This window comes from Globicephala melas, chromosome 18, assembly GCF_963455315.2.
Source record: "Globicephala melas chromosome 18, mGloMel1.2, whole genome shotgun sequence".
Classification (NCBI taxonomy): Eukaryota; Metazoa; Chordata; class Mammalia; order Artiodactyla; family Delphinidae; genus Globicephala; species Globicephala melas.
Window position 1 is genome coordinate 24,273,191 of NC_083331.1, and position 26,820 is coordinate 24,300,010.

The window sequence follows — 26,820 nt, forward strand, 5'->3', positions numbered from 1 at the left end:
CTATAGACTGGAGGTATTCTTAAGTGGAAGTCTAAAATTCAACTAAAAGCCACACAAAAGCAGTATTATCTCATCAAAGTAAAATTTAATTCTCTGACCATTTGATTGAGATAATGAATGCTTATATTTTGTAGTCAGTTGTCAGCTTCTCATTTGAACTGTTTCTGTCTTCACAGCATTGGGCACAGCAGGACATCTTTTTAGCTCCAGTATCTAGCCCAGTGCCTGGCATATAATAGACATTAAGAGTTGGACTGTTCTTTAGTTTTTTTATTATCTAGGTCTTGTTACCTCCTGCCTTGACCATTATAACTTCCACTTATCATCTTAGTCCCTAGTCTCTTACCTGCAAGTGTTGAAGTGGATAATTGAAGCTTTTTTGCCTTTTTGTATGAAAACCAAACCTCAAGGCTTAGTTGAAATTGGCAGCTATTGAAAAGGGGTTCCTTCATGTTTTTGTGCTTGAAGTTAAACGATATTGTATCAAAGCTGGTATTTCTTCCAAGGTTTGACTTATGAAGTGGTGCTCCAAGGTAGCAAGTTTTCAAGAGATGACTTTAAACCTGACCTCAGAATTATATTTCTGCTTCCTTACATAATCTTCTTGTTGCAGTCAGTGAACCAATTATATGTGAGGTCATTTAAGGTTTACTGGACACACTGAACTCTTAGGGCCCATAAAGATTTACTGCAAGAATTACAGCATTGTGCTCTTAAAATGGCGAGTTTGGGCATAATTAACGGATGAGAGTTTTTTTAGGGGGGAAAGAACCTTTGTCTTTAGTTTGTAAATGATTTTAAGAGGTTTGAGAAATTCATCAATGTTATAAATGACAGAATAGCATGGAAAAGCTATGTCATTTTTGTGTCAGGGTAGATAATGTGGAACAATCATTGCAGCTACTTGTCAGTTTTAATAAATTAGTGACAGAGGTTACACAAAAGGCCTCCAGGGAGGTGTTACCTCAGATTCCCTTACTTAATCGTCAGTGCTTGAAAAACAATCTGAGAAGCAAAGCCTCCAATCCTTAAGACTTGCCTTAATTTTACTAGTGTCCTAATTGCCTCTCATTACATGAGAATTTACTTTAGAAAAGGATTTCATTTGAGATTCCTTTAGATATATTTTTAAGCATGGAGTCCTCAAAAGGAAGAGTCCCACCAACTTTTAAAGCTCCTGAACATGCCCTGAAGTTTCCTCTGGGGTCTCTATAGCAGTGTTTATTCAGTGCCTAGTTTTTCTTTAATTTTCTTTCTCCCAAGTACCATACTGAAGATGACTTAAAGTTTATTGATGTGTTTTATTGCTTTTTATTTTCTATTTAATGACTGTTGTTGCTTTCTGCAACTTTCATTGCATATGTACATTTTTTGAGCTAGGTAGTAGGCTTCTTTGTATTTACCTGGCAATTTAACCACCATTTAATGACATTGTTTAAATGAATTCAGGTACTAAACCCCTAACTTAAAAATCACATTTTCAATGCATGTATAACATATATGATAGGCAGAGGTTTAATACCCTTTATATACAAATATAGCATATAAATTGATGAGAAACATCATATGATCCAGTAGAAAATAGGCAAAGGGTTTAAATAGGCATACCACAGGACAGGAAATCCAGATGGCCAATATGTGCATATGTACATATGTTCTAACCCTGTTTAGTGGTTAGAAAGATGCAAATTATACAATAAGATAGCAATATTCATACATCATCTGGGCCAAAATTAAAAGGTATTATAATGTCCAGTACCTACAAGGTCGCAGGGAAATGGCATTTCGTACATTGCTGTGGAAGTGTGAGTTCATTTGACTTCTTTGGAAAGTAATATGGTAATAGCTATTAAAATAAAATACCTTCTGGATGTAGCAGTTTCTTTATTAGGTTCTGTCCATTAAGGGAAAAATCAGCACATAAAAAAGATATTTGTACACAATATATATTGAAGCATTTTGTTGTTTTTGATAGTGACAAAAACTAGAAGCAATCTGAGTGTGTCAGTAGAGGAATAGTTGAATAAATTATTTTACAGATATATTATGGAAACTTCTGCAGCTGTTAAAAAAGAATAAATTATATTTATATCTGTGAACCTAGAGGGTGTCCATATGATTTGTTAAGCAAAAATGGAAGACTGCAGAGTAGTATATAAAGTATGATACAATTTTTGTTTTTGTTTTAAAAAACAAACAAACTTGGAACACCCTTTGCAGGTGTATTATATGTCTCCCTGTACACAGAGAAAAGTGTGGAAGGCCGAGCTCCAGGCTCTTTGACTTCTTTCTGGGGCATTGGGTTAGGAGTGGGGTTGGAAATGAAAGGGATCATTTAATTTTTCGGATTTTTTTCTTTGTTATAGTAAGTATATATTAGACTGTAACTTTAAAAAGCTATTAAACTCCCATGTTTAAAGTGAAACTTTATTAAATTAGAGAATACATCCATTATAACTGCTTTTTCTGTGAACTGACTCATACAAATAAAAAGTTAATGCTTTGTGTTTAAAGAATTTGACAGGATCTAAAAATTCTTCCTTCTTCTGAGATGTGTTCATAACTGAAGGTCATTCCTTGATCTCATTTTATGTTTTTGATTATTGTTGTTTTGTCATGAATATGACTAGCTACATTAAGATCAACAAAGTTGTCTTTTGTAAATTATCACAATTTAGCAATAGTTTATGGACAAGCATTTTAAGAGGCTGAATTGCAAATTGAATTTGGGGTATTAAATTGTGATCTATTGATTAGTCAAAATATTCTAATATATGTCACCCATCAAATTGCTACTTTCTCTGTGTATCACAATTATTTTCTACTTCCAGTATGGCTATGATTACTTTGCAATATGGTTTTTCAAAAGAAATATAACTGTTCCTATCACAAAAACAAAACATCAATACAAAAACTTGGGAAACACTGAAACAAAGGATAAAATGCAAATCATTTGTAAGCCTAATTATAAGCACTGTTAACATTTTAATTCTAATCGTTTAAAAAATAGTGTTACTAAGTGTAATTTACATACAACAAATTGTACATATTTAATGTACGACTCCATAAATTTTGACATATGTATGTAACCATGAAACATCACTAAAATCAAGATAATAATCAAACTCATCACTCTGAAAAGTTTACTTGTGCCCTTTTATAATGCCCCCTGGTTCCTCCCTTTTTTGGGAATCACTGATCTACTTTGTAGATTTATTTGGATTTTCTAGAATTTTATGTAAATGTAATAATACAACATGTGTTCTATTTTTGTCTAGCTTTTATCTTCATGTCCTAATGGCCTCCCAAAGACCCCACCTGCGAATACTATCATATTGGCAGTTAGGATTTCAACATATGAATTTTGGAGGAACACAAACATTCAGTCCATAACTGTGGTGGACTGAATGATGTCTTTGTCATATTTTGGTATTCGGGTAACACCGATCTCATAGAATGAATTGGGAAGTATTTCCTCCTCTTCTGTGTTTCCCTATGCAAATACAAGAAAATTTGCATAAATACTCTTATTCTAACACCTCTACACAAAAAATGTATAGCTTGATACTTAATATATATGTATATGCTCTGATTTATTTAATGTATATTGAAGTATTTTTCCAATTTTAAGGAAAACTGAATACCTTTTCTATGCTCAGTACTATACTGGCCATTGTTATACTTCTCATTTAATTTTGATTACAGCTATCGGTATTAGATCAGTCCCATCAGCCCACTTTATAGATGAGTGGCTTATATAAGCTAAGGCTTTATATATATGCATTTTTTTCCTTTGACACCTTCAAAGGATCTTATTGTACTTATCTTCGTGTTCTTGGCGCTAAGCATATAGAAGATCCTGAATAAATGTAACTGTGTGAATGATTTAATTTCTTAGTTCAGTTAGCGCATGTGGTAAATAATGAGGACTTTGATTCTAAACATATTGTATTATGCCCCTTGCTCCCCTGTTTTTCCCCTTGATGTCTATTATATCCTAGTAGAGAGTGATACACGGTAGATAGGTCAGTTTAGTAAATGAGCGTGCACTTGCAGTGAGATTAGTTGTGATTCTTTTGAAACCTCTCTTGAGATGGTAATGCATGCAGGGAGTGTGATGAGCCTGGGTTCAGATTCTTCTGAGCAATCTTATAGGATGACTCTGGTGAATAAAATGTAATGTCTTGGGAAAGCACCTCACACAGGCTGTACTAGTTAGGTAGGTTCCTTTCTCCCTTATTTTTTCCGGGTGGTCTCTAGGTGCAGGAGGTAATTTGAGTAAACCCAGAAGCTCATTCATGACCACTGAATCCATACCTTGCAGCCTGCTGTCCAGGGTGCACACCAGGTAGAGGACGGTGCAGGTGAGGATGGGCTTTTAATATCCTTCCACACCTAGTTCTCACTATCTGAGGGACTGGACAAGGTGCTTTACCTATAATCCTCCCAATAACTGTACTCAGTAAGTATTATTACTGCTCTCTTGAAAATAAGAAAACTTAGGCCCGGGAGATTCAGAATACTTGTCCAAGGACACTGATAAAGGACAGGATGAGAAATCACAACTAGGTCTGTTTGGCTTCAGAGGCTTTTTCTTTCCATTGTATTATGTTGCCCCTTGGGATACTAAGAAAACATCACTAGTTTATATTTATTTTAACGTCTTTATTAGAGTATAATTGCTTTACAATATTGTGTTAGTTTTTGCTATATATCAAAGTAAATCAGCTATATGCATATATATATCCCCATATCACGCCCTCTTGGGTCTCCCTCCCACCCTCCTTATTCCACACCTCTAGGTAGTCACAAAGCACCGAGCTGATCTCCCGGTGCTATGCAGCTGCTTCCCACTAGCTATCTGTTTTACATTTGGTAGTGTATATATGTCAATGTTACTCTCTCACTTGATCCCAGCTTACCCTTCCCCCTCCCCGTGTCCTCAGGTCCATTCTCTATGTCTGTGTCTTTATTCCTGTCCTGCCCCTAGGTTCTTCAGAACCATTTTTTGTTGTTTTTTTAGATTCCATATATATGTTAGCATATGGTATTTGTTTTTCTCTTTCTGACGCACTTCACTCTGTATGACAGATTCTAGGTCCATCCATGTCACTACAAATAACTCAATTTCGTTTCTTTTTATGGCTGAGTAATATTCCATTGTATATATGTGCCACATCTTCTTTTTCCATTCATCTGTCGATGGACACTTAGGTTGCTTCCATGTCCTGGCTATTGTAAATAGTGCTGCAATGAACATTGTGGCACATGACTTGTTTTGAGTTATGGTTTTCTCAGGTTATATGCCCAGCAGTGGGATTGCTGGGTCATATGGTAGTTCTATTTTTAGTTTTTTAAGGAACATCCATACTGTTCTCCATACTGACTGTATCAATTTACATTCCCACCAACATTGCAAGATGATTCCCCTTTCTCTACACCCTCTCTGGCATTTATTGTTTCAACATTTTTTGATGATGGCCATTCTGACCAGTGTGAGATGATACTTCATTGTAGTTTTGAATTGCATTTTTCTAACGATTAGTGATGTTGAGCATCTTTTCATGTGTTTGTTGGCAGTCTGTATATCTTCTTTGGAGAGATGTCTATTTAGTCTTCTGCCCATTTTGGATTGGGTTGTTTGTTTTTTGATACTGAGCTGCATGAGCTGCTTGTATATTTTGGAGATTAATCCTTTGTCAGTTGCTTCATTTGCAAATATTTTCTCCCATTCTGAGGGTTGTCTTTTGGTCTTGTTTATGGTTTCCTTTGCTGTGCAAAAGCTTTGAAGTTTCATTAGGTCCCATTTGTTTATTTTTGTTTTTATTTCCATTTCTCTGGGAGGTGGGTCAAGAAGGATCTTGCTGTGATTTATGTCATAGAGTGTTCTGCCTATGTTTTCCTCTAAGAGTTTGATAGTTTCTGGCCTTACATTTAGGTCTTTAATCCATTTTGAGTTTATTTTTGTGTATGGTGTTAGGGAGTGTTCTAATTTCATTCTTTTATATGTAGCTGTCCAGTTTTCCAAGCAGCACTTATTGAAGAGGCTGTCTTTTCTCCATTGTATATTCTTGCCTCCTTTGTCGAAGATAAGGTGACCATATGTGCGTGGGTTTATCTCTGGGCTTCCTATCCTGTTCCATTGACCTCTATTTCTGTTTCTTGTGGCAGTACCATACTGTCTTGATTACTCTAGCTTTGTAGTATAGTCTGAAGTCTGGGAGCCTGATTCCTCCAGCCCCGTTTTTCTTTCTCAAGATTGCTTTGGCTATTCGGGGTCTTTTGTGTTTCCATACAAATTGTGAAATTTTTTGTTCTAGTTCTGTGAAAAGTGCCATTGGTAGTTTGATAGGGATTGCATTGAATCTGTAGATTGCTTTGGGTAGTATGGTCATTTTCACAGTGTTGATTCTTCCAATCCAAGAACATGGTATATCTCTCCATCTGTTTGTATCATCTTTAAATTCTTTCATCAGTGTCTTACAGTTTTCTGCATACAGGTCTTTTGTCTCATTAGGTAGGTTTATTCTTAGGTATTTTATTCTTTTTGTTGCAATGGTAAATGGGAATGTTTCCTTAAATTCTCTTTCAGATTTTCATCATTTGTGCATTAATTTTTTGTCCTGCTACTTTACCAAATTCATTGATTAGCTCTAGTAGTTTTCTGGTAGTATCTTTATGATTCTCTATGTATAGTATCACATCATCTGCAAACAGTGACAGTTTTACTTCTTCTATTCTGGTTTGGATTCCTTTTATTTCCTTTTCTTCTCTGATTGCTGTGGCTAAAACTTCCAAAACTATGTTGAAAAATAGTGGTGAGAGTGGGCAACCTTGTCTTGTTCCTGATCTTAGACGAAATGGTTTCAGTTTTTCACCATTGAGGACGATGTTGGCTGTGGGTTTGTCATATATGGCCTTTATTATGTTGAGTTAGGTTCCCTGTATGCCTACTTTCTGGAGCGTTTTTATCATAAATGGGTGTTGAATTTTGTCAAAAGCTTTTTCTGCATGTGTTGAGATTATCATATGGTTTTTATCCTTCAATTTGTTAATATGGTGTATCACATTGATTGATTTGCATATATTGAAGAATCCTTGCATTCCTGGAATAAACCCCACTTGATCATGGTGTATGATCCCTTTAATGTGCTGTTGGATTCTGTTTGCTAGTATTTTGTTGAGGATTTTTACTTCTATGTTCATCAGAGGTATTGGCTTGTAGTTTTCTTTTTTTTGTGACATCTTTGTCTGGTTTTGGAATCAGGGTGATGGTTGCCTCGTAGAATGAGTTTGGGAGTGTTCCTCCCTCTGCTATATTTTGGAAGAGTTTGAGTAGGATAGGTATTAGCTCTTCTCTAAATGTTTGATAGATTCGGCTGTGAAGCCATCTGGTCCTGGGCTTTTGTTTTTTGGAAGATTTTAAATCACAGTCTCAATTCCAGTGCTTGTGATTGGTCTGTTTATATTGTCTCTTTCTTCCCGGTTCAGACTTGGAAGGTTGTACATTTCTAAGAATTTGTCCATTTCTTCCATATTGTCCATTTTATTGGCATATAGTTGCTTGTAGTAATCTCTCATGATCCTTTGTATTTCTGCTGTGTCAGTTTTTACTTCGTTTTCATTTCTAATTCTGTCGTTTTGATTTGAGTCTTCTCCCTTTTTTTCTTGATGAGTCTGGCTAACGGTTTATCAATTTTGTTTATCTTCTCAAAGAACCAGCTTTTAGTTTTATTGATCTTTGCTATCATTTCCTTCCTTTTGTTTTCATTTATTTCTGATCTGATCTTTATGATTTCTTTCCTTCTGCTAACTTTGGGTTGTTTTTGTTCTTTCTCTAATTGCTTTAGGTGTAAGGTTAGGTTGTTTATTTGAGATTTTTCTTGTTTCTTGAGGTAGGATGCTATTGCTGTAAACTTCCCTCTTAGAACTGCTTCTTCTGCGTCCCATAAGTTTTGGGTCATCATGTTTTCATTGTCATTTGTTTCTAGGTATTTTTTGATTTCCTCTTGATATCTTCAGTGATCGCTTGGTTAATTAGTAGTGTATTGTTTAGCCTCCATGTGTTTGTACTTTTTACAGTTTTATTCCTGTAATTGATGTCTAGTCTCATAGCATTGTGGTCGGAAAAGATACTTGATACAATTTCAATTTTCTTAAATTTACCAGGCTTGATTTGTGACCCACAATATGGTCTATCCTGGAGAATGTTCCATGAGCACTTGAGAAGAAAGTGTATTCTGTTGGTTTTGGATGGAATGTCCTATAAGTATCAATTAAGTCCATCTTGTTTAATGTGTCATTTAAAGCTTGTGTTTCCTTATTTATTTTTATTTTGGATGATCTGTCCATTGGTGAAATTGGGGTGTTAAAGTCTCCTACCATGATTGTGTTACTGTCGATTTCCTCTTTTATGGCTGTTAGTATTTGCCTTATGTATTGAGGTGCTCCTATGTTGGGTGTATAAATATTTACAATTGTTATATCTTTTTCTTGGATTGGTCACTTGATCACTATGTAGTGTGCTTTCTGTCTCTTATAATAGTCTTTATTTTAAAGTCTATTTTGTCTGATATGAGAATTGCTACTCCAGGTTTCTTTTGATTTCCATTTGCATGGAATATCTTTTTTCCATCCCCTCACTTTCAGTCTGTATGTGTCCCTAGGTCTGAAGCGGGTCTCTTGTAGACAACATATATACAGGTTTTGTTTTTGTATCCATTCAGCCATTCTGTGTCTTTTGGTTGGAGCATTTAATCAATTTACATTTAAGGTAGTTATCGATATGTATGTTCCTATTACCATTTTCTTAATTGTTTTGGATTTGTTATTTTAGGTCTTTTCTCTTGTGTTTCCTGCCTAGAGAAGTTCCCTTAGCGTTTGTTGTAAAGCTGTTTTTGTGGTGCTGAATTCTCTTAGCTTTTGCTGGTCTGTAAAGGTTTTAATTTCTCCATCGAATCTGAATGAGATTTTTTGCTGGGTAGAGTAATCTTGGTTGTAGGTTTTTCCCTTTCATCACTTTAAATATGTCCTGCCACTCCCTTCTGGCTTGCAGTGTTTCTGCTGAAAAATCAGCTGTTAACCTTATGGGGATTCCCATGTATGTTATTTGGTGCTTTTCCCTTGCTGCTTTTAATGTTTCTTTTTTGTATTTAATTTTTGATAGTTTGATTAATATGTGTCTTGGCATGTTTCTCTTTGGGTTTATCCTGTATGGTACTCTCTGTGCTTTCTGGACTTGATTGACTATTTCCTTTCCCATGTTAGGGAAGTTTAGGAGTATAATCTCTTAAATATTTTCTCAGATCCTTTTTTTTTTTTTTGCGGTACGCGGGCCTCTCACTGTGTGGCCTCTCCCGTTGCAGAGCACAGGCTCTGCACGCGCAGGCTCACTGGCCATGGCTCACGGGCCCAGCTGCTCCGCAGCATGTGGGATCTTCCCGGACCAGGGCACGAACCCATGTCCCCTGCATCGGCAGGCAGATTCTCAACCACCGCGCCACCCGGGAAGCCCTCAGATCCTTTCTTTTTCTCTTCTTCTTCTGGGACCCCTATAATTCACATGTTGTTGCGTTTCATGTTGTCCCAGAGGTCTCTAGACTGTCCTCAATTCTTCTCATTCTTTTTTCTTTATTCTGCTCCCTGGTGGTTATTTTCACCATTTTATCTTCCAGCTCACTTATCCGTTCTTCTGACTCAGTTATTCTGCTATTGATTCCTACTAGAGTAATTGCGTAATTGTTCAGTGTTCAGTAATTGTGTTGTTCATCACTGTTTGTTTGCTTTTTAGTTTTCTAGATCCTTGTTAAATGTTTCTTGTATTTCCTCATTTTGTTTTGTAGATTTTGGATCAGTTTTACTATCATTACTCTGAATTCTTTTTCAGGTAGATTGCCTATTTTGGCTTCATTTATTTCGTCTTGTAGGTTTTTAACATATTTTTTTGTCGTTTCTTTTTTTTTTTTTTTTTTTTGGTGGGTGGTTCTGTATCCCTGTTCTACTGGTTGTTTGCCCTGAGACGTCTAGCAGTGGAGTTTGCAGGCAGTTGGATAGAGCCGTGTCTTGGTGCTGAGAACCTCTGGGAGCCCTCCCTCCAATTAATATACCCTGGGGTCTGAGGTTCTCTGGTAGTCCAGGGGTTTGGACTCAGAACTCCCACCACAGTAGCTTGGAGCTGACCTCCCGCAGGGAACCAAGATCCTGCAAACTTTGTGGCATGGTAAAAAAAAAAAAAAAAAAAAGAAAAAGAGAAACAAAGAAAGAAAAAAAGGAGCAGTACAATATCAAGAATAAAAAACTAAATAAAGTTAGAAAGATAAAAAATATATTAGGAAAAATGAAATATAATTGAAACAACTGCAAAAAGGTAAAATAAAACCATAACATAAAAAAGAGAGAAAAAAAAGGGATGGGGGGAATAAGCAAAAGGAGAGAACAATAACAAAGTATAAAGAATAACATAAGATTAGAAAAATAAAAGATTTATTAGGAAAAATAAAAAAATAAAAGAATCCACAACAATGAATCAACAAGGTAAAAGAGAAACCGAATCTAAAAGAGGAAAAAAAAAAAGTCTTGCTATGGGGGCAGAACTTAGGCAGGGGTGGAACTAAGGGAGGGATGGGGTTTAAGGTGGGGTGGGATCTAGGCGGGTGCCTTTTGAGCATAGGGCAGGGCATGGGCGGGGCCTAGGCGGAGGGGGTGGGGTGGGGTGGGGTGACGGGCGGGGCCTAGGCGGGGGTGACGTTCTAGCGTGGGGCGGGGCCTCAGCTTAGGACCTGCGGGGAAGGGGAGAGGCAGCAAGTTGAATGGGGCAACTCTGGAGTGTGGAGTTCCGGAGTTTGGAGGTAAGGCTCTGGGTGAGTGTGTGTGTGTGGGACTTAGGCCCAGTGCCTTGGAGGGGGTCTCAGAGGGGGTCTCTGAGTGTAGAGGTGGGGCCCTGGGGGGGTGTAGGGGCGGGGCTTGGGCTCTGCGTGGCAGGAGGGAGGCTCTGAGGGCAGAGGATCAGGCCTATGAGCCCAACAGGCTCCCCAGTACCTAAGTAGACAGGGAAAGCGCTGGCCCCCTTCCCTTCCATTCCTTCACGTCTGTCCCCCACTTTCTCCCCCAGGGTCTCCCCTGTTGCTGCTGGACCCCCATCTGTGGGTGAGTCCAGCTGGGTGTAAGAACTTCTCCCCTTCCCCAGCCACCCTTCAGGGGTGCCAGTCCCAGAGGTCTAGACTTTACTTTTCCTCCCCCTTCCCTCCCTCCCACTCCCTCAGAACCCACGTGGCTGGAGGGGGCCTAGCTGGGCAGAGGATCAGGCCTGGGATCTCAGCAGGTTCCTGGGGGTCTACGTGGGCAGAGGAAACCTGGCCACGGTCCTTTTTGATCCTCTGCCCTCCCAGTGGTTCCCCAATTTCCCCCTTCGGGCATTGGATCCCTTCCCCTCCTGCAGCTGCCCCTCAAGGATGCCAGTCCTGTCCAGCCTCCACTTCTCCCCCTTCACTCCCCCCATGCCCCATGTCATACCCGGTTGCTGGGGGCTTCCTCCTGTCCCCTTAGGTGTCCATGGTCCCCCACCAGTGCCTGATAGGTGCCCTAGTTGTGAAGAGATGCAAATTCCGCCTCCTCCTAGTACGCCATCTTGACTCTGCACCCTGTCACTCCTTTTTGAAGAATTTATTAAAGCTGAATTTGAGCTCTGCATAATTTTCTGAAATTTTAATCTTTACATATATGACAAATTTGAGTCTGTGGAGGGAGAACACTATAATTTATGTTCCTTTAATATAATTATTTTAAAGCCCTTGAATATGCCTGGCCAAAAAAATAGTACCTATTTTTTTGAAACAAGTATTGGCTAGGAATTGAATAAGGAATTTCGCCTAACTTGAACCTGATATTTTATTTTTACAAAGAGAAGGAAATCCTAGAATATAGGATCAAACTTGAACCCGATATTTTATTTTTACAAAGAGAAGGAAATCCTAGAATATAGGCTCAAGCTCTCTGGTATTACTCTGACATCGGTTTATCATTACGTGGACTCTTGAAAGGTAGCATCAAAACCACAATGAGGTATCACCTCACACCTGTCAGAATGGCCATCATCAAAAAATCTATAAACAATTAATACTGGAGAGGGTATGGAGAAAAGGGGACCCTCTTGCACTGTTGGTGGGAATGTAAATTGACACAGCCACTGTGGAGAGCTGTATGGAGGTTCCTTAAAAAACTAAAAATAGAATTACCGTATGATCCAGCAATCCCACTACTGGGCATATACCCTGAGAAAACTGTAATTCAAAAGGACATGTGTACCCCAATGTTCATTGCAGCACTATTTACAATAGCCAGGACATGGAAACAACCTGAGTGTCCAACGACAGATGAATGGGTAAAGATGATGTGGTACATATATACAATGGAATATTACTCAGCCATTAAAAGGAATGAAATTGGGTGTTTTGTAGAGATGTGGTTGGACCTAGAGTCTGTCATACAGAGTGAAGTGAGCCAGAAAGAAAAAAACAAATATCGTGTATTAATGCATATATATGGAATCTAGAAAAATGGTACAGATGAACCTATTTGCAGGGCAGGAATAGAGACGTAGACATAGAGAACGGACATGTGGACACAGCAGAGGAAGGGGAGGGTGGGACAAACTGGGAGATCAGGATTGATGTATATACACTACCATGCATAACATAGATAGCTAGTGAGAACATTATAAAGCACAGGAAGCTCAGCTCCGTGCTCTGTGACAACCTAGCTGGGTGGAATGGGGGGGATTGGAGGGAGGTCCAAGAGGGAGGGGATATAGGTATACATACAGCTGATTCACTTCATTGTACAGCAGAAACTAACACAACATTTAAAGCAATTATACTCCAATTAAAAAAAAAAAAGAAGATAGCATCTTGTGCCTGGAAACATTGAGTTCGGGAATTTCTCTCGTGCACTGGGCTGTGTTTATATTAGGTTATGCACGGCAGTTTGCCAGTTTGTTTTGCAGATGTTTGTAATGTACAGTCTTACATCTTGTTTCTATTTCTGGAACACTTTTAAGTATGACTCATGTTTTCTTGAGGTCATCCTAAAAATACAGCTAGTTTCAAGCATTAATGTAAAATATACCACAGACACCACACAGTAGTACCTAACGCTTTCTCTCAGTAGTTTAATGTGACTTCCTGACAAATTAAACGTTTTCTTTGACAAAATACGCTCTCCTAAAATATGAATAAGTGAAAATGGGATTTTTTTTTGAGAAGTGAGTTCTCTGATAACATAATGTAAACAACAAATTGAATTTGAAATTTTAATAAAAGGAGGTATCACTGGTATCACCAAAGCCCAAGAAATAGAATTAGTGTCCATAAAAGCAAGTCCACTAAATTTGATGGAGCCCTGTGAGGTTCATACTTGTAGGGAAAGTCTTGGACCTGAAGATAGAGCCTGTTAAAAAGATTTTAGAGGAGCAGTAGGACATGGTGGCTGGAGTGCAAGCTTTGGACTCAATTTAGGTCTCAATCCTGGTTTATGAACTTATCAACTGTGGACAAATGATGCCACCATAAGAACTTTGATTTTTTTATTCACAAAATGGGGACAATGAATATTTAACAAATGCTTATACTACTATTGGACACTGTTCTAAGTGCCTAATTTAATCCTCATAACCACCTTATAAGTAAGTTCATTTATCATATCCATTATACAGATGGAGAAACTGAGCACAGAGAATTTAAGTAACTGATTAAGATTACACAGTAAACAGCTATACTAAAACAGTTGGGATTTAAACAGTTTGGGTTGAGTCTATATCCTTATATGCGGTAGTCTGCTACCTTCTAGGGTTGTTGTGAGATCTAAATGAGAGTATGAAAAATCATTCGTATTTTTACCCAGCACATGACAGGAAGGCAATAAATTATGACTATCATACGAGTTATTAAGGGAAGACAAAAGAAGGGAAAAGAAGAGGTCTTTATGAGGGTATAGCGTAGACTACAAGGCAAGCCACAGGGTTCAGAAGCTGCTTATCCATATTAAGAAACTTATGTAGAATTGAAATGTAGAGTCAGGCATTTCCAGATGCCTCTGGCAGGCATGGAGTAGTGGCAGTACTGCCACTGGTTGAGAACCACTGTTGAGTGGTAAGAGCAAAGGAAGGGATTGCTGCGAATTGTCAGATATGCCTTAGGGCCAGTGGTTCTCAGCACGTGAGGATCATGCTGAGTGGAAGACACTCCCATGAACATACTCAAAGTTCTACACAGTTCCCAGGATCCGGCTTTAAATAACTCCATCTCCATGCCTTTCTCTCCCACTTAAGAAAGTACACTGGTGTACAAACTGCTCTTTTATTATAATTTTGATTCTTCCTTCAGTTTGCTAAGAAAAAGATAAATTATTCCTAAATGTCAGCACTTTGCTAACACTGACAACTTGTGAGGCGAAGACCTTACATTTGATTAGGAAATCCTACCTTCGATTTAAAAAAAAAAAATCTTGAAAAGAAATATGAGTTCCAAGGTCAAGGCATTCAAAATGGAATGGAACTCTACTGAGACTCTGTCATTATGAATAGTTACAAATAGTTATAAATAATAAAAGGTGGAGGAAGCTGAAGAGAGCAACTTGGCTTTACCTGATAGAACTTTGGAAATTTCATATTTTAAATAGTCAAGTCCAGGTAATGAAAGGTCAGGCACATTTCCAAAGGTGAATACAAAGAAGCAACATAAAACTTTAAGAATAGTGTAGAGAAGACCTGTGGCCAAAGTAAACTGAGATTTGTGAAAATGTAAAATAACCCGAAGTGTTTTCGTTTTTAATTATATATTTGATATCAAAGTAAGAAGAGGTGGTAGATCTGCAGCATAGGGAACTTTGCGTAATTTTACTGATGGAGAAATTAGAGCTTCTTAACTCTTATTTTGTTTCATCCTTAAACAGCAAGCAGATGGACTTACCTTGAAATAAGAAAGAGTAGACCATATATGACAAAGATTTAAGCCTGGAGTAAGAAAGAAAAATAGTTAAGTGGACATCTGATAGTTAAGAATGAGGTACAGGTGAATTGCTTCCTAGCGTTGTGGAGCTCCTTGAGAGATTCTCAGAGGTATAGGTCTTGGGGCAATGTTTTTTATTCTGTTTTTCATTATTGTTCCTAAGAACATTTTCCCCCAATTGTCTCTCCCCAATTCCATGGAATTTCAATGCACAGATATATTGTATATCTGTTGATGGACAGCATCCCTTTAGTGGGCAACAGACCATTGTAATAGCTAAGAATTATTCTCAAGTCCCCCTCCAAGAACCAGTTTTTGCCCCCATGCATGGTGTAGAGGCTTCGTAGAGGACGGGAGAGAAGCCAAGCACCTCCACTTGGGTGATGAGTCTCCTGATTTTCAGACATAGAAGCATTGCTTTGGGGAAATTATAAAATGGTTTAATGTGACCCCAGTGATGTGATACACCAACCAGTCTGCCCAAAACCTTGTCCTTGATCTTCCCACCATGATTAAGAAAATCAGAAATTTATCTTTATTTTTTCCAATGATTTAATGTTAACTTTTTTCAGGGAGGGTAGGGGGAACCACCCTAGCAAGATTATGCTGTTGGTGGAGGGGGCGAGGGGAAGCACAGCTTTAGTCCAAGGCAAGCGTTCTTAGATTGATCTTTGAATTCTTTCATGACCTTCCTGGATGATTAAACAAAGATTAACAAGTATGGGTTATTCAAACATACAAAAGACTTTATGTTTTTTATATACATTTACACAATACATATATATATACACATATACATAACATCAGTATTGTATGTGTTTATGTATAAAATGCAACATAATAGTAAAAGAAACACTGTACCCACACCCAATTTAAGAAGTAGAATGTTACGAATACCGTTGAAGTTATCCATGAGAATCTCTCTGATTCCATGTCCAAGTATCCTGAATTTATCACTTTTGCATTTTTGCTTTTTCAAGCACTGTTTTATCACATATGTATGTATTTGTAAAGAATTCAATTTGCTAGTTTATTGAGCTTTATCAAAATAGTGATATTAATCATTAATGTATGATTTATTTTGTGACAAATTTTTTTCTTATTTAAGAGTTAAACATATTGTTGGAAGTGGTGGTAGTTCATTCTGGTTTTTTTTGTTGTTGTTATATAATATTCCACTGCATGCTTTTTATCCATCTCCTGTCTCCAGTTTTATTTTGAGCCACACTGCTGTGAGTATTCTATACGTCTCAATGTATAAGGGCAAGAGTTTTTCTTGTATACCTAGGGAAGCACTTGCTAGGTCACTGGGTGACTTATAAGTGAGCAAACACAAATTAATTGTATTAATACAAACATTTAAAAAAATGTTTAGGGAGAAGATGAGTGGATTGATGGGTGATTTAATAGTAGAGTTAGGGACTTCCCTGGTGGTCCAGTGGTTAAGACTCCACACTCCCAATGCAGGGGCCATGGGTTTGATCCCTGGTCGGGGAACTAAGATCCCGCATGCCACGTGGCCAAAAAAAAAAAAAAAAAAAAAAAAAAAATAGTAGACTTAGAAGGGCATTATACGGAGTAGTCTTCTATTCCCAAAAGAGTTGGCATTAGACTTCCTAACTGTGAAGTTTGAGAGATCTCACAACCCAGTGCCAACTTATTATAGCTTTAAAAAATTTTTCAAAACTGTGATAATCATTAATTGTCTGGGATGATTTGGTCATATCCCCTTTTTAGAACAAAAGAGATGGGCTTTAAAATTGTGACAAAGTAATGGTACTAACTGCTCATATCACCCTTGAAAATCACTTTCATTCCTTTGGTGACACATTATTCAAGCATTCTTATAAGGTTTTTTTTTTTGGCCACACCATGTGGCTTGTGGGATCTTACTTCCCCGACCAGGGATCAAACCTGGGTCCACAGCAGTGAAAGCCCAAGTTTTAACCACTGGACCACCAGAGAATTCCTGTTTCTTAATAAGCTTTTAAGTATGGGATTATGTGGCTCTCTGTGATGTAATAAACTTTGTTCTGTTGTAACATTAGATAATAATGGTTTTATTGTAAAACAGTGTGAAAATTCACCAGATGTATGTATGAATGTATATATGTGTATATGTATATATGCATGTGTGTGCATGTGTGTATATATGTGTATGTATATATAATATATATATATATTTTAACTTAATGTACTGTCTGCATTGGTTGCTTGAAGACTTATATGTAGTATTCTGATTTGCATTTCATTTTACCTTTTTTCCACCTTAAAGTTTCAGACTCTCTGGCTCAATCAGTAATTCAACATCTAAGATGGATAATGCAGAAGGATCTTTTGGGGCAAGATGTCTTTCTAATAGGACCTCCTGGGCCTCTTCGCCGCTCTATTGCTATGCAGTACCTGGTAAGCAATGAATTCTTGTGGATTCCTAAGGGTCTTAACTATGATAAGCTATTTTGTAAATAAGTTAAGAATTTATAAAAATACCAGGATTAGTCATTGCTTTAAAAATGTTGACGTTGAAGGGTGATTTGTTTATAAAGCATTTGGAATAAGTTACTTGGGAAGTAAATGTACATTTGCCTTTCATAGCTTTAGCAAATGTTGTTGTAAGTAGAAAACCCTCCACTTCCAGGAGGAAAGAGATCTATCTAAATTCAGGCAATGAGTAGCAGATAGAATCAGCAACACTGAGATTACAAAACAAAGTGTAGTTTTATACTATTCAGGAAGCCTTCTTTTATCTTCGGTCCACATTTTGAAAAGCCAAATAATTCTGACTTTTTGATGTTATGTGGTCTTTAAAGGGAGCCTAAGGATTACAGAATCTCTCTTATGTGTTAACTTGCACTCTTTTTTTTTTCTTAAATAGATGAGAAAATAAGTTCAGAGAAATTAAATAACTCACTCAAGCTTTATACGTAAATGATGGAGCTAGACTTCAGATCTCACATTGCTTCCCCTTTCTGACATGTTATCCCCTTAAATGTTCGTAGTTCTCTGAGTACGGTTGTGAAGCGAGTTGAAATATTCAAATCTCGACACAAATTTTAAAAAATTACAGGACTTGTTTTCTACTACTTTGTCAGCGTTAATAGGCATTGCTCTAATGATTCAAGGAAGAACACTATCAGATAAGTAGGTCTGTCCCAAAGATACTTTTCCGGATGAAGAGAAAAAGCTTACTTAAAGTTTCCTTTGTAACTTGATATTAAATAATTGATTTCTAAGCTATTGAAATGTACTTCGCGTACTCTTCTATTTCGGTGGTGAATTTATCTTGGTACTTTCAAAATCATGTAGGGCAGAAATGATAAAAATAGAATGGACATATCAGAAACTAACTCCCTCTAGCTCATAAATTTCATATTTTTATTTGTTCCTAGAACCAGTTTGTGAGGTACAACGTGCCATTGTAGTATTATCCTCACTTTATTAATATGCAAGGCAAAAGTATCTTGTCTAAGAATGCAGAGTCAGCCACCGAAAATCCCAGGTCTAGAACCTCTTTAGTTTTAAGATGTGCACTCACTGCCTAGCTCATTTCAAAGGCCACAATATCTCACTTTGATTTTGTTTCTCACAAGACTTTGAAGCTTGTTAGAAATGTGGAATGAGCCAGGCTAGGAGATTATAGGAGTCTTGTTGGCTCAAAAATGCAACTCAAGTTTATAAGTACAAAGCTTGTATCTTAAAAAGACAACAAGCACCAAACTTTAAATTGTGAATTAGAGCTGAGGCAGCTTTAGGATGTGGAAATACATGGAAGAAAACTTAATAGCCTAAGCTGCCTTCCAAACTCTGCCATAGGTACTGCTGTCATGAGCTATAGGATCCTATGCATAGTAAGAGCCAGAGGAGATGACATCTTTAAAGGCAGAAATTTGGGGGCAAGCCTGTTGAACCAATGAGAAATTAAATAGAAATAATTTGATAGTTACGTTTATTTCATATTTCACTCATATGAAATGAGTTTTGTAGATAGTTCAAAGAAACCTCAACAGACCTCTGCCGCCTCTCCCGTCTGCTGCTTCTGGTGCTGTTTGTCAACTTGCTGGTACCGCTTCTGTGAAGCCGCAGCTGAGGAGACCTTGGTGCTTGTCTTGGCTGGTGAAGAGTCCCAGGAAACTCAAGACTGAGGATAACATCCTCATTGTGGCAGTTCAGGGTGCTACCGTGGTACAATTTAACAGTAAGAGGCGTACACCACTTTGTCAACCAGTGTGAATGACAGGGTTTTTCAGTGTGGGAGATCGTATTCAGACAATCAATTAAACAAGACAGGAAGACGAAGTCAGAAGGAGGTATCTGCTAAAAGAAAACCTGCTACTTAACTCCAAAATTGTGCTCTCGTGGGCAATTCATTCTTATTTAGAGAAACATCATTTGGTATCACCACATCTTCACCACTATGGTGTATGTTTTCTCTATTTAAAACTTTTCCCTTCTTTCCACATATACTGAAATTTATGGGTGCATGGGACCCAGCACATTTTAAAAAACTAAATGACAATAATAATGTATTTTTATCAACATCACATGGAGACAAGGTGGAGAAAAAAATCCCATTGTGTGGAAATATCCCCTTTCACCATTAATGGCATGCTCATTCAACATTTTTCTTTATACTCGTCCAGTAAATTAATTTGTTGTTCCTGTTTAGTAAAAACATATTGTATGCCTTATTGGATTGGAGCACGTCATTGCTTTTAATTCAACATTGTAAAACCAAGGATAATGTTAGAAACTTTTTGTACATAGTTGCTACATATATGGCAAAATTAATTAGGGATAGATTAATTATTCTAAAAGAAATGGATTCTGGATGGTTTCTCCTTCAAATCAAATGACTTTGTGTGTGTGAAATAATAACCCCCTTACCCCTCTCCTCCTTCTCATCTTACTTCCTTTCCTTCCTGAATAGTTATGTATGTGTCTCTCCTGACTATTGATATTTACCTTATTTTCACACTTGTTAAATACCTAGCATATTGTATCAATATATAGTTGGTAAACACTGGCTCCTGGAGTAAATTAATTTAAATCACCCTTTAAAAAGAAGATGAACACTACTTACAGCGATGACTATCGTTTGTCTGAAAATCAAGTAATAGCCAAATTATTACTCTTGATATTTGAAAAGAACTCTACAGGAGACATTAAGATTTATAAGATCTAATTTTGATTATTATTGCTTAAGTAGTAAGTAATTAAGTCATAAATTATTGTGTACAGTAAAAGTAGAGCTCTGAGGAGAGATATATGCATATTTTGGTTAATGCTGCATTTATTGCATTTTTCTTAAAGCTGAGGCTCAAAAGGTTTTAATCTAGAATTACATTTAAAATGCTCTTCTGTAGAGTGACATCGTCAGATAACTGGCTCCAAAGCATACGTTGGGAACTTGATTTTTATTTTGGGACATGCTCTGCTCTTCAGGAGTTGACCAAACGGGAGGTTGAATACATCGCCTTATCAAGAGACACCACCGAAACTGATCTCAAACAGCGTCGAGAGATCCGCGCAGGCACGGCTTTTTACATCGATCAGGCAAGTGCTTACCACACTCCAACACGTGACTGTTTACTCCTGGTCTTTAAGAAATTGATTTTTGAAGTAGAAAAAGAGTAGCTCATGTAATAGTGAAAGATGGATGTACTGTGCTCTCTCAAGACAGATTTAATTTAGGTTTTTGGTTTTCCTGTTCTTGGAAACGCCTTCTTAGTTTAGTACTAAATAAGAAGCCATAGTTGAAATTAGTGGTTCTAAAATGTTAGCTAAAGATCAATATGCTGATTTCTTAATTTTCAGTTGCTTCCTATTAATTGCCTATAGAAATTTGTTTTGTTTTAAAAAAGAATTAAGGCGATTTTAATATAGGAAATTCTCTAGCACATTTATTAATGTATTCTCAATATAAAGGTCAAGTTTGTAAAGGTTTATTAAACATACTGAAATTAGATATATACTTCCAGGAACCGCAGCTTTTTGGAGAGCGTACTTAGGTGTAGGTTACCAATTAAAATAATATTTTTTGAAAATTATAATGAAGCTTGTTGTACATTTCTTTAAATATATTGCTTAAAATATTAAATATTGTTCTTTGTTAGGAATACCTAATAGAAAAAAGGACAGAGGCTTTAAACATTTCATAGAGAAAAGATTTCAGATATTCAATAAATTCGTGACAAGATGCTTGATCTTCTTGTTAAAAAAATAAAAATTAAAACACTAGTGAGCTGCTGTTTTTCCTTCACCTATCAGATTGGTAAAGATGAAATAATTTGCTAAGGTCCATTGTTGATGAGGAAGAAGGGATGAGGAATTAGCATTGCTGTTAACGGGAGCATAGACTGATGCAATTTTGAAAGAAAATTTGGTGATTATCTATCAAAAGAAAATAAATTAAGCATATTTGTATCCAGCAGTAATATTTCTAGCAATTTTTCTTTCCAATGTTATTCACACAAAGCGTGTACAGTTATATATACAAGGATGTTTATTGTAGCATTGTTTGATATCATATAAAACTGTAAGTGAAAATTATAATGATGTACATTTAGGAGACTAATTAAATAAATAATGGTAAATAGAATTCTCTGTCACCATTTAAAAAAATGAGATGAATCTATATGAGGTGATAGGAAAGAAGTCCAGGATATATTAACGGGAAAAAAAATGAAGTTGCAAGACAGTATATATAATATGGTCCCATTTGTGATTTAGAAAAAAAGAAGAAATGTGTAAATGTTTGTGTATACATTGAAAATTTCCAGAAGGAAACACAAGAATCAGTAAACAGAGCTGACCTCTGTGGAGGTATGACTGGGCATTTGGGGTGGGGCGAGGAAAGAACATTCATAGTTCTTTAAATTTGAAGCTTTCCCAGGAGTACACACTATTACTTATAATTAAAAGAGTGAAATTGTAAGAAGCACTGAGTGAAAGAATTTTTGGAGACCAGAATATTCACATTGTCACATAGATGACTAATTAATTACAAAAGGAAAAATGTACTTAAAGTGATTTGACAATAACTACCTTAAACAGTGGTGAGCAAACTTAGCGTCATATGGTGGGAAAATCTGAGAAGTTCAGACTTCCAGCAATTAGAAAAGTAATGCTTTGTGGATGAAGCACAGAAGTGTATTTAAAGAAATCCATTTTATTCACATAATGCCAAATGTTCACTTTATTTCTAATTATAAATGGGAAAAAATGTACTTTTACAGTGCTTGCTTCTTTTCGGGACCCAATGAGGATGAAATGAAGGAGAAGGGATTTGAGTTGAGATAGTGGGCAGCTGAGGAGAGAGATTAGAACATGAGACCACAGCCTGTGTAGAGGAGAGGGGATAGGAATATATTTAAGTGACGATGAAAGAACTGGTTTTGTCTGGTCGAGCATGGATTTAAAAACATATTTTTTGAGTGGATTTTATACCTAGATGATGGTTGCAATGCAAAGTAAGGAAGAGAAAGGGATTTTTGTACGTTGATTATTTTAAAGACAGCTTAAAACTTTGCCTATTCAGAAATCTCAGAAATGGAGTTATTTCAGGTAACTAAGTTTATTGATTAGCTAAAGATTTATTTCTTGAAGCATAAAATAAATCATTTAGATGAAACTCTGATATTATATTCTCCTTGCCATCCCAAAAAGCATATTTTCAGATGATACCTATTTTACCATTTGTAAAATATTGGAAGTGCTATGTAAATGTACGGTAGTATTTTATACTTTCATGTTTTCTTGGTGAATCCTACTTACTGTGATAAACATCAGCTATTTAGGATGCTGTAATGCACTGACACCTTCAGAGCCTGTGATGGAGATATAGGCGTGTTAGTCCTTTCTCTAAGTTGCTTCAGGCTATTTATGAGATTGTATCTGATTTTCGCATTTTTTTCTTCTCTCTTATTTGGCAGTTAATATTCCTTACTGTTTGCTCATAATCGGATCCTATCAGTTCCTTGTTTAAATCCATGCAATCCCATCACACCCAGAATAAAATCCAGACCCTTTAACAAGGCCACCACACTCTACAGGACCCAACCTTGTCAACCTCGTCTCCTTTCTTCTTTCCCTTGCTTTCTAGACTCCAGCTACAGTGACCTTCTTGTTCTTTTAAAAATAGACCAAGTGCTTTCCAGCCTCAGAGGCTTTGTACCTGATATTTCCTCTGCTTGGAATGACCTTCTCCCAGATCTGTACATTCCTGCCTCCTCATCATTCAGCTTATAAATTCTCATAACATTCTATAATCACCGATCACGCCCATGCCCTTTCCACATGAACCCTGCTGTCATATACATAATGTAATCTTCAGAGCACCTATCACTCTCTGAATTTACCTAATTATTTGTTTTCATGTTGATTGTCTGTCTTCCCCACTAAAATGTAACTATTTTGCTTATCTCTGGCACCTAAAAACTGTTTGGAATGTAACTGACACTTACATTTTATGACAGGTTTCTCCTTTGGTTAATCAACCTTGTTGAAATTTTAAGTAAATTAAGAATAAATAGGCTCTGGATGGGACCAGGGGGCTTTCCAATGGAAAATACATCTGTCCTTTTGACATCTATTTTGAGTCATCAGAATGAATAATTACCATCTGAATTCTAAATATTTGAAGTTACCAATTGATTACCAGCTACTCATGTGTGTTAGAGTGAAAGATCTTTATTTTATTTAGAAATTTCTTTTATTGAATATTCTTAACTGTTGACTTTGATGTCTGGGATCAAGGGAAAGGCAGTATCCATATAACCATCAGGTGAGGTTTCCTAATGTAGGTGGGTCAACCTAGATGAGAAATACCTCTGGCCATCTAGTGGGTGCTAAGGAGAAAAAGTTTGGGGTTTTCAGTGTGGTTGACATTGTATGCACATATGACTGATGTCCAAGTAATTTCTAATTGACATTTCAGCTGGAAACCTTGCCAAAACTCCCAAATCCGAGTTGGGGGTCATGGCCATAGACTGCTTTTTTTCATGCAGGATTTTGGATAATTGATGATGAAATGAGAGGTTGAGCTCAATTACTACTCTTGAAGATCAGAATTAGGTTAATAATTCTGTAGTAGGGAATTTATATTTTCTTTCAAAATAATGTTTATTTCTTCTGATTAATAAAGTCATAAATGCTCATTTTATAGATAAATATGTGTGTGTATACACATATAGTATTTATTAATTAATAAATATTTATTGAAATGACTGCTGTGTGTCTAGGTACAGTGAACAGAAGAAACAAATTCCTCCCATCATAGAGCTTATGTTTTAGTGGGGGAAACAAAATAAACATAGTAAAGAAGGATAGTATAATAGAGCAAGTGATAAAGAGCATAGGGAAGAATATAAAAATTATTTATCTTCCCCTTCAAGACCAACAGTGTGAATATTTTCTGTATTTCTTTCTATGATGCCTATATTCATATCTATTTAATCAAGTATAGTAATCTTTACCAAAATGGTATACCATGCATATAAAGTTTTACAGTCTGCTTTTTTTAAAACATGGTATTTTTTTAGGAGCATTTTCCTGTGATATTAGATATTCCTCAAAAATATGACTTTTAGTGTCTGTACAGTATTTCATCAAATAGATGTGACATTATATATTTAATATTCCCATTTTATCTACCTTCCCATGTTGTTGGCCATTCAGGTTCCTTCTAAGTTTTCACTGTTATAAATAACTCTTTGGTGAATATCTCTGTACTTAGATCTTGTTATTACCTTGGATGATTTTTTTAGACTTGAATGCTGGAAATATAATCAAAGGGTCTAGACATATTCAAGAGTTTCGATATACATATATCGCCAAATTGCTTTCCAGAAAGGGTGTTCCAACTCGTACTCTCATCAGTGTGCACTGAGTGATTGCCTCATGGATTCTTGTCAATATTGAGCATTTCCATGTATGTACTTTGCCAAACCGATAGACTTTAATTTGCTTTAAAAAGTACTAACCAGGTTGAATCATTATTATGTTTATTGACTATTGCTTCTGTAAGATGTCAATGAACTGAGTGGATATAGAAAAGGAGAGAGATACTGATGAAATAAATAAGTTACCATCTGTCAAGAAAATGTTGACATATACCCCATGTTTGTCTATGTAAATATTTACTGTAACTTATCCACTTGTTAATGTGAAGGTAACTTAAATATTTTTTATGCAATTGTTTTGCTAAATAGATTATAGGAACTTTTTGAAAAGAAAAATAGGTTAAAGAACAGAAATATGAAAATGTATATGACATATTATGACACTTATGGAGAAATAAGGAGATTAAGATTTTTTGCTACCATATTAACTTTCATTTGTCTTTGAAGGTAAAATAACCGAAGAAAAGTCTAAATTGTTGATATTCTAACCCTTTAAAAATCTATTACTCTAATTTTTTTCCTTACCTTACTTGTTGACATTTTTATCATTAATTCTGTTTATTGTCCTGTGAGCCAAAGAGTCGTGTGTCCAAAGAGCCAGAGAGGAAGACTTTTAAGTCATTATACATTGCTTGCATTTCTCAAATATAAGCTGTTACAAATTAGCTAAGCTACAAATAAATTGTGATTAAGTTTTTATGTCTGGCTGACAGGAGACATTCTATATAGCATTAATTTGGGGAGTAGAAAGCCAGGATGGGGAACTTCAAATGATTTTTTTCAACTTTTCTAAACCAGTAACTCTTTTCACACTAGAATCTTGTTAATTTGTTTGACATAATAATGTCAAGTTCCTTAATATACAATATACATATTTAATATTACATATAAAATGCACTTTAAACAATTACATAATATTTTAATGTATTCTCTGTTTCGGATAATTTTTTTTTTTTTGCGGTACGCGGGCCTCTCACTGTTGCGGCCTCTCCCGTTGTGGAGCACAGGCTCCGGACGCGCAGGCTCAGCGGCCATGGCTCACGGGCCCAGCCGCTCCGCGGCATGTGGGATCTTCCCGGACCGGGTCACGAACCCGTGTCCCCTGCATCGGCAGGCGGACTCGCAACCACTGCACCACCAGGGAAGCCCTCGGATAATTCTTGATTCTCTTTTATTGGTAGAAAAATAAGGATTAACTTTTTTTTAATATGCTGCTTAAATGTTACAAGTCACTAAAAGTGACTCTTAATATATTGAATAACAGTGCTATTGATCAGAAGATGAGATTTTTATCTTGTATAAGTGCCGTTTACTTATTTTAGCAAATAGGGAAAAACATTGACTTGTTTTTTGAGAATGATTGATTTCTAGTACCTGCACCAAATCCCTTGCAACCGTATTGTTATAATATGTCCCAGTTGTCACTAGGACAGTTGGAAAAGGTCTCTCTATGTTTACTCTGGCCTCTGTATTAGTCAGAACTCAGGCCGTGGCTCCTTACCATGTTGCCATCTTGCTCAGGCCAACTCTTATCTACTCATATGTTAAATGTTTGACAGACTTATATAATTCATTTAAAAAGAATCAAGGGAGATAAAAGATAACTTTCATTGAGGGGACCTCTGTTGAGCTAGGTGCTTTATATGACTGCATTTAATCCTCAAAACATCCTTAGGATGGAGGTGACTTCCACATCTTATAGGTGAAATAAGAGTCTTTAGGGGGCTATGGTCATACAACTGATAAATAGCAGTGGTAAGATTTGAACCAGGATCTGTCCAGTTCCAAAGTGTAGCTTCTTTCTGTCATATGCTACTTCCTTGAAAGAGCAGTGATGATGATGATGATGATGATAATGACAACTACTACAAGGATAATAGTATTTGTAATAATAACAGGCAAGTGGTTTTCTTTTTAAG

The 26,820-nt window shown here is 36.5% G+C and overlaps 1 protein-coding gene across 1 annotated transcript in view; it reads left to right on the forward strand.

Annotated features, from left to right (window-relative positions):
- Nucleotides 1–26,820, forward strand: part of VWA8 (von Willebrand factor A domain containing 8) — a 369,324-nt gene that overhangs the window by 25,279 nt on the left and 317,225 nt on the right. Inside the window, exons 3-4 of the mRNA XM_030882155.2 lie at nucleotides 17,278–17,408; nucleotides 20,445–20,555. Coding sequence (XP_030738015.2) covers nucleotides 17,278–17,408; nucleotides 20,445–20,555 — 242 coding nt within the window. The remainder of the gene's footprint in view (nucleotides 1–17,277; nucleotides 17,409–20,444; nucleotides 20,556–26,820) is intronic.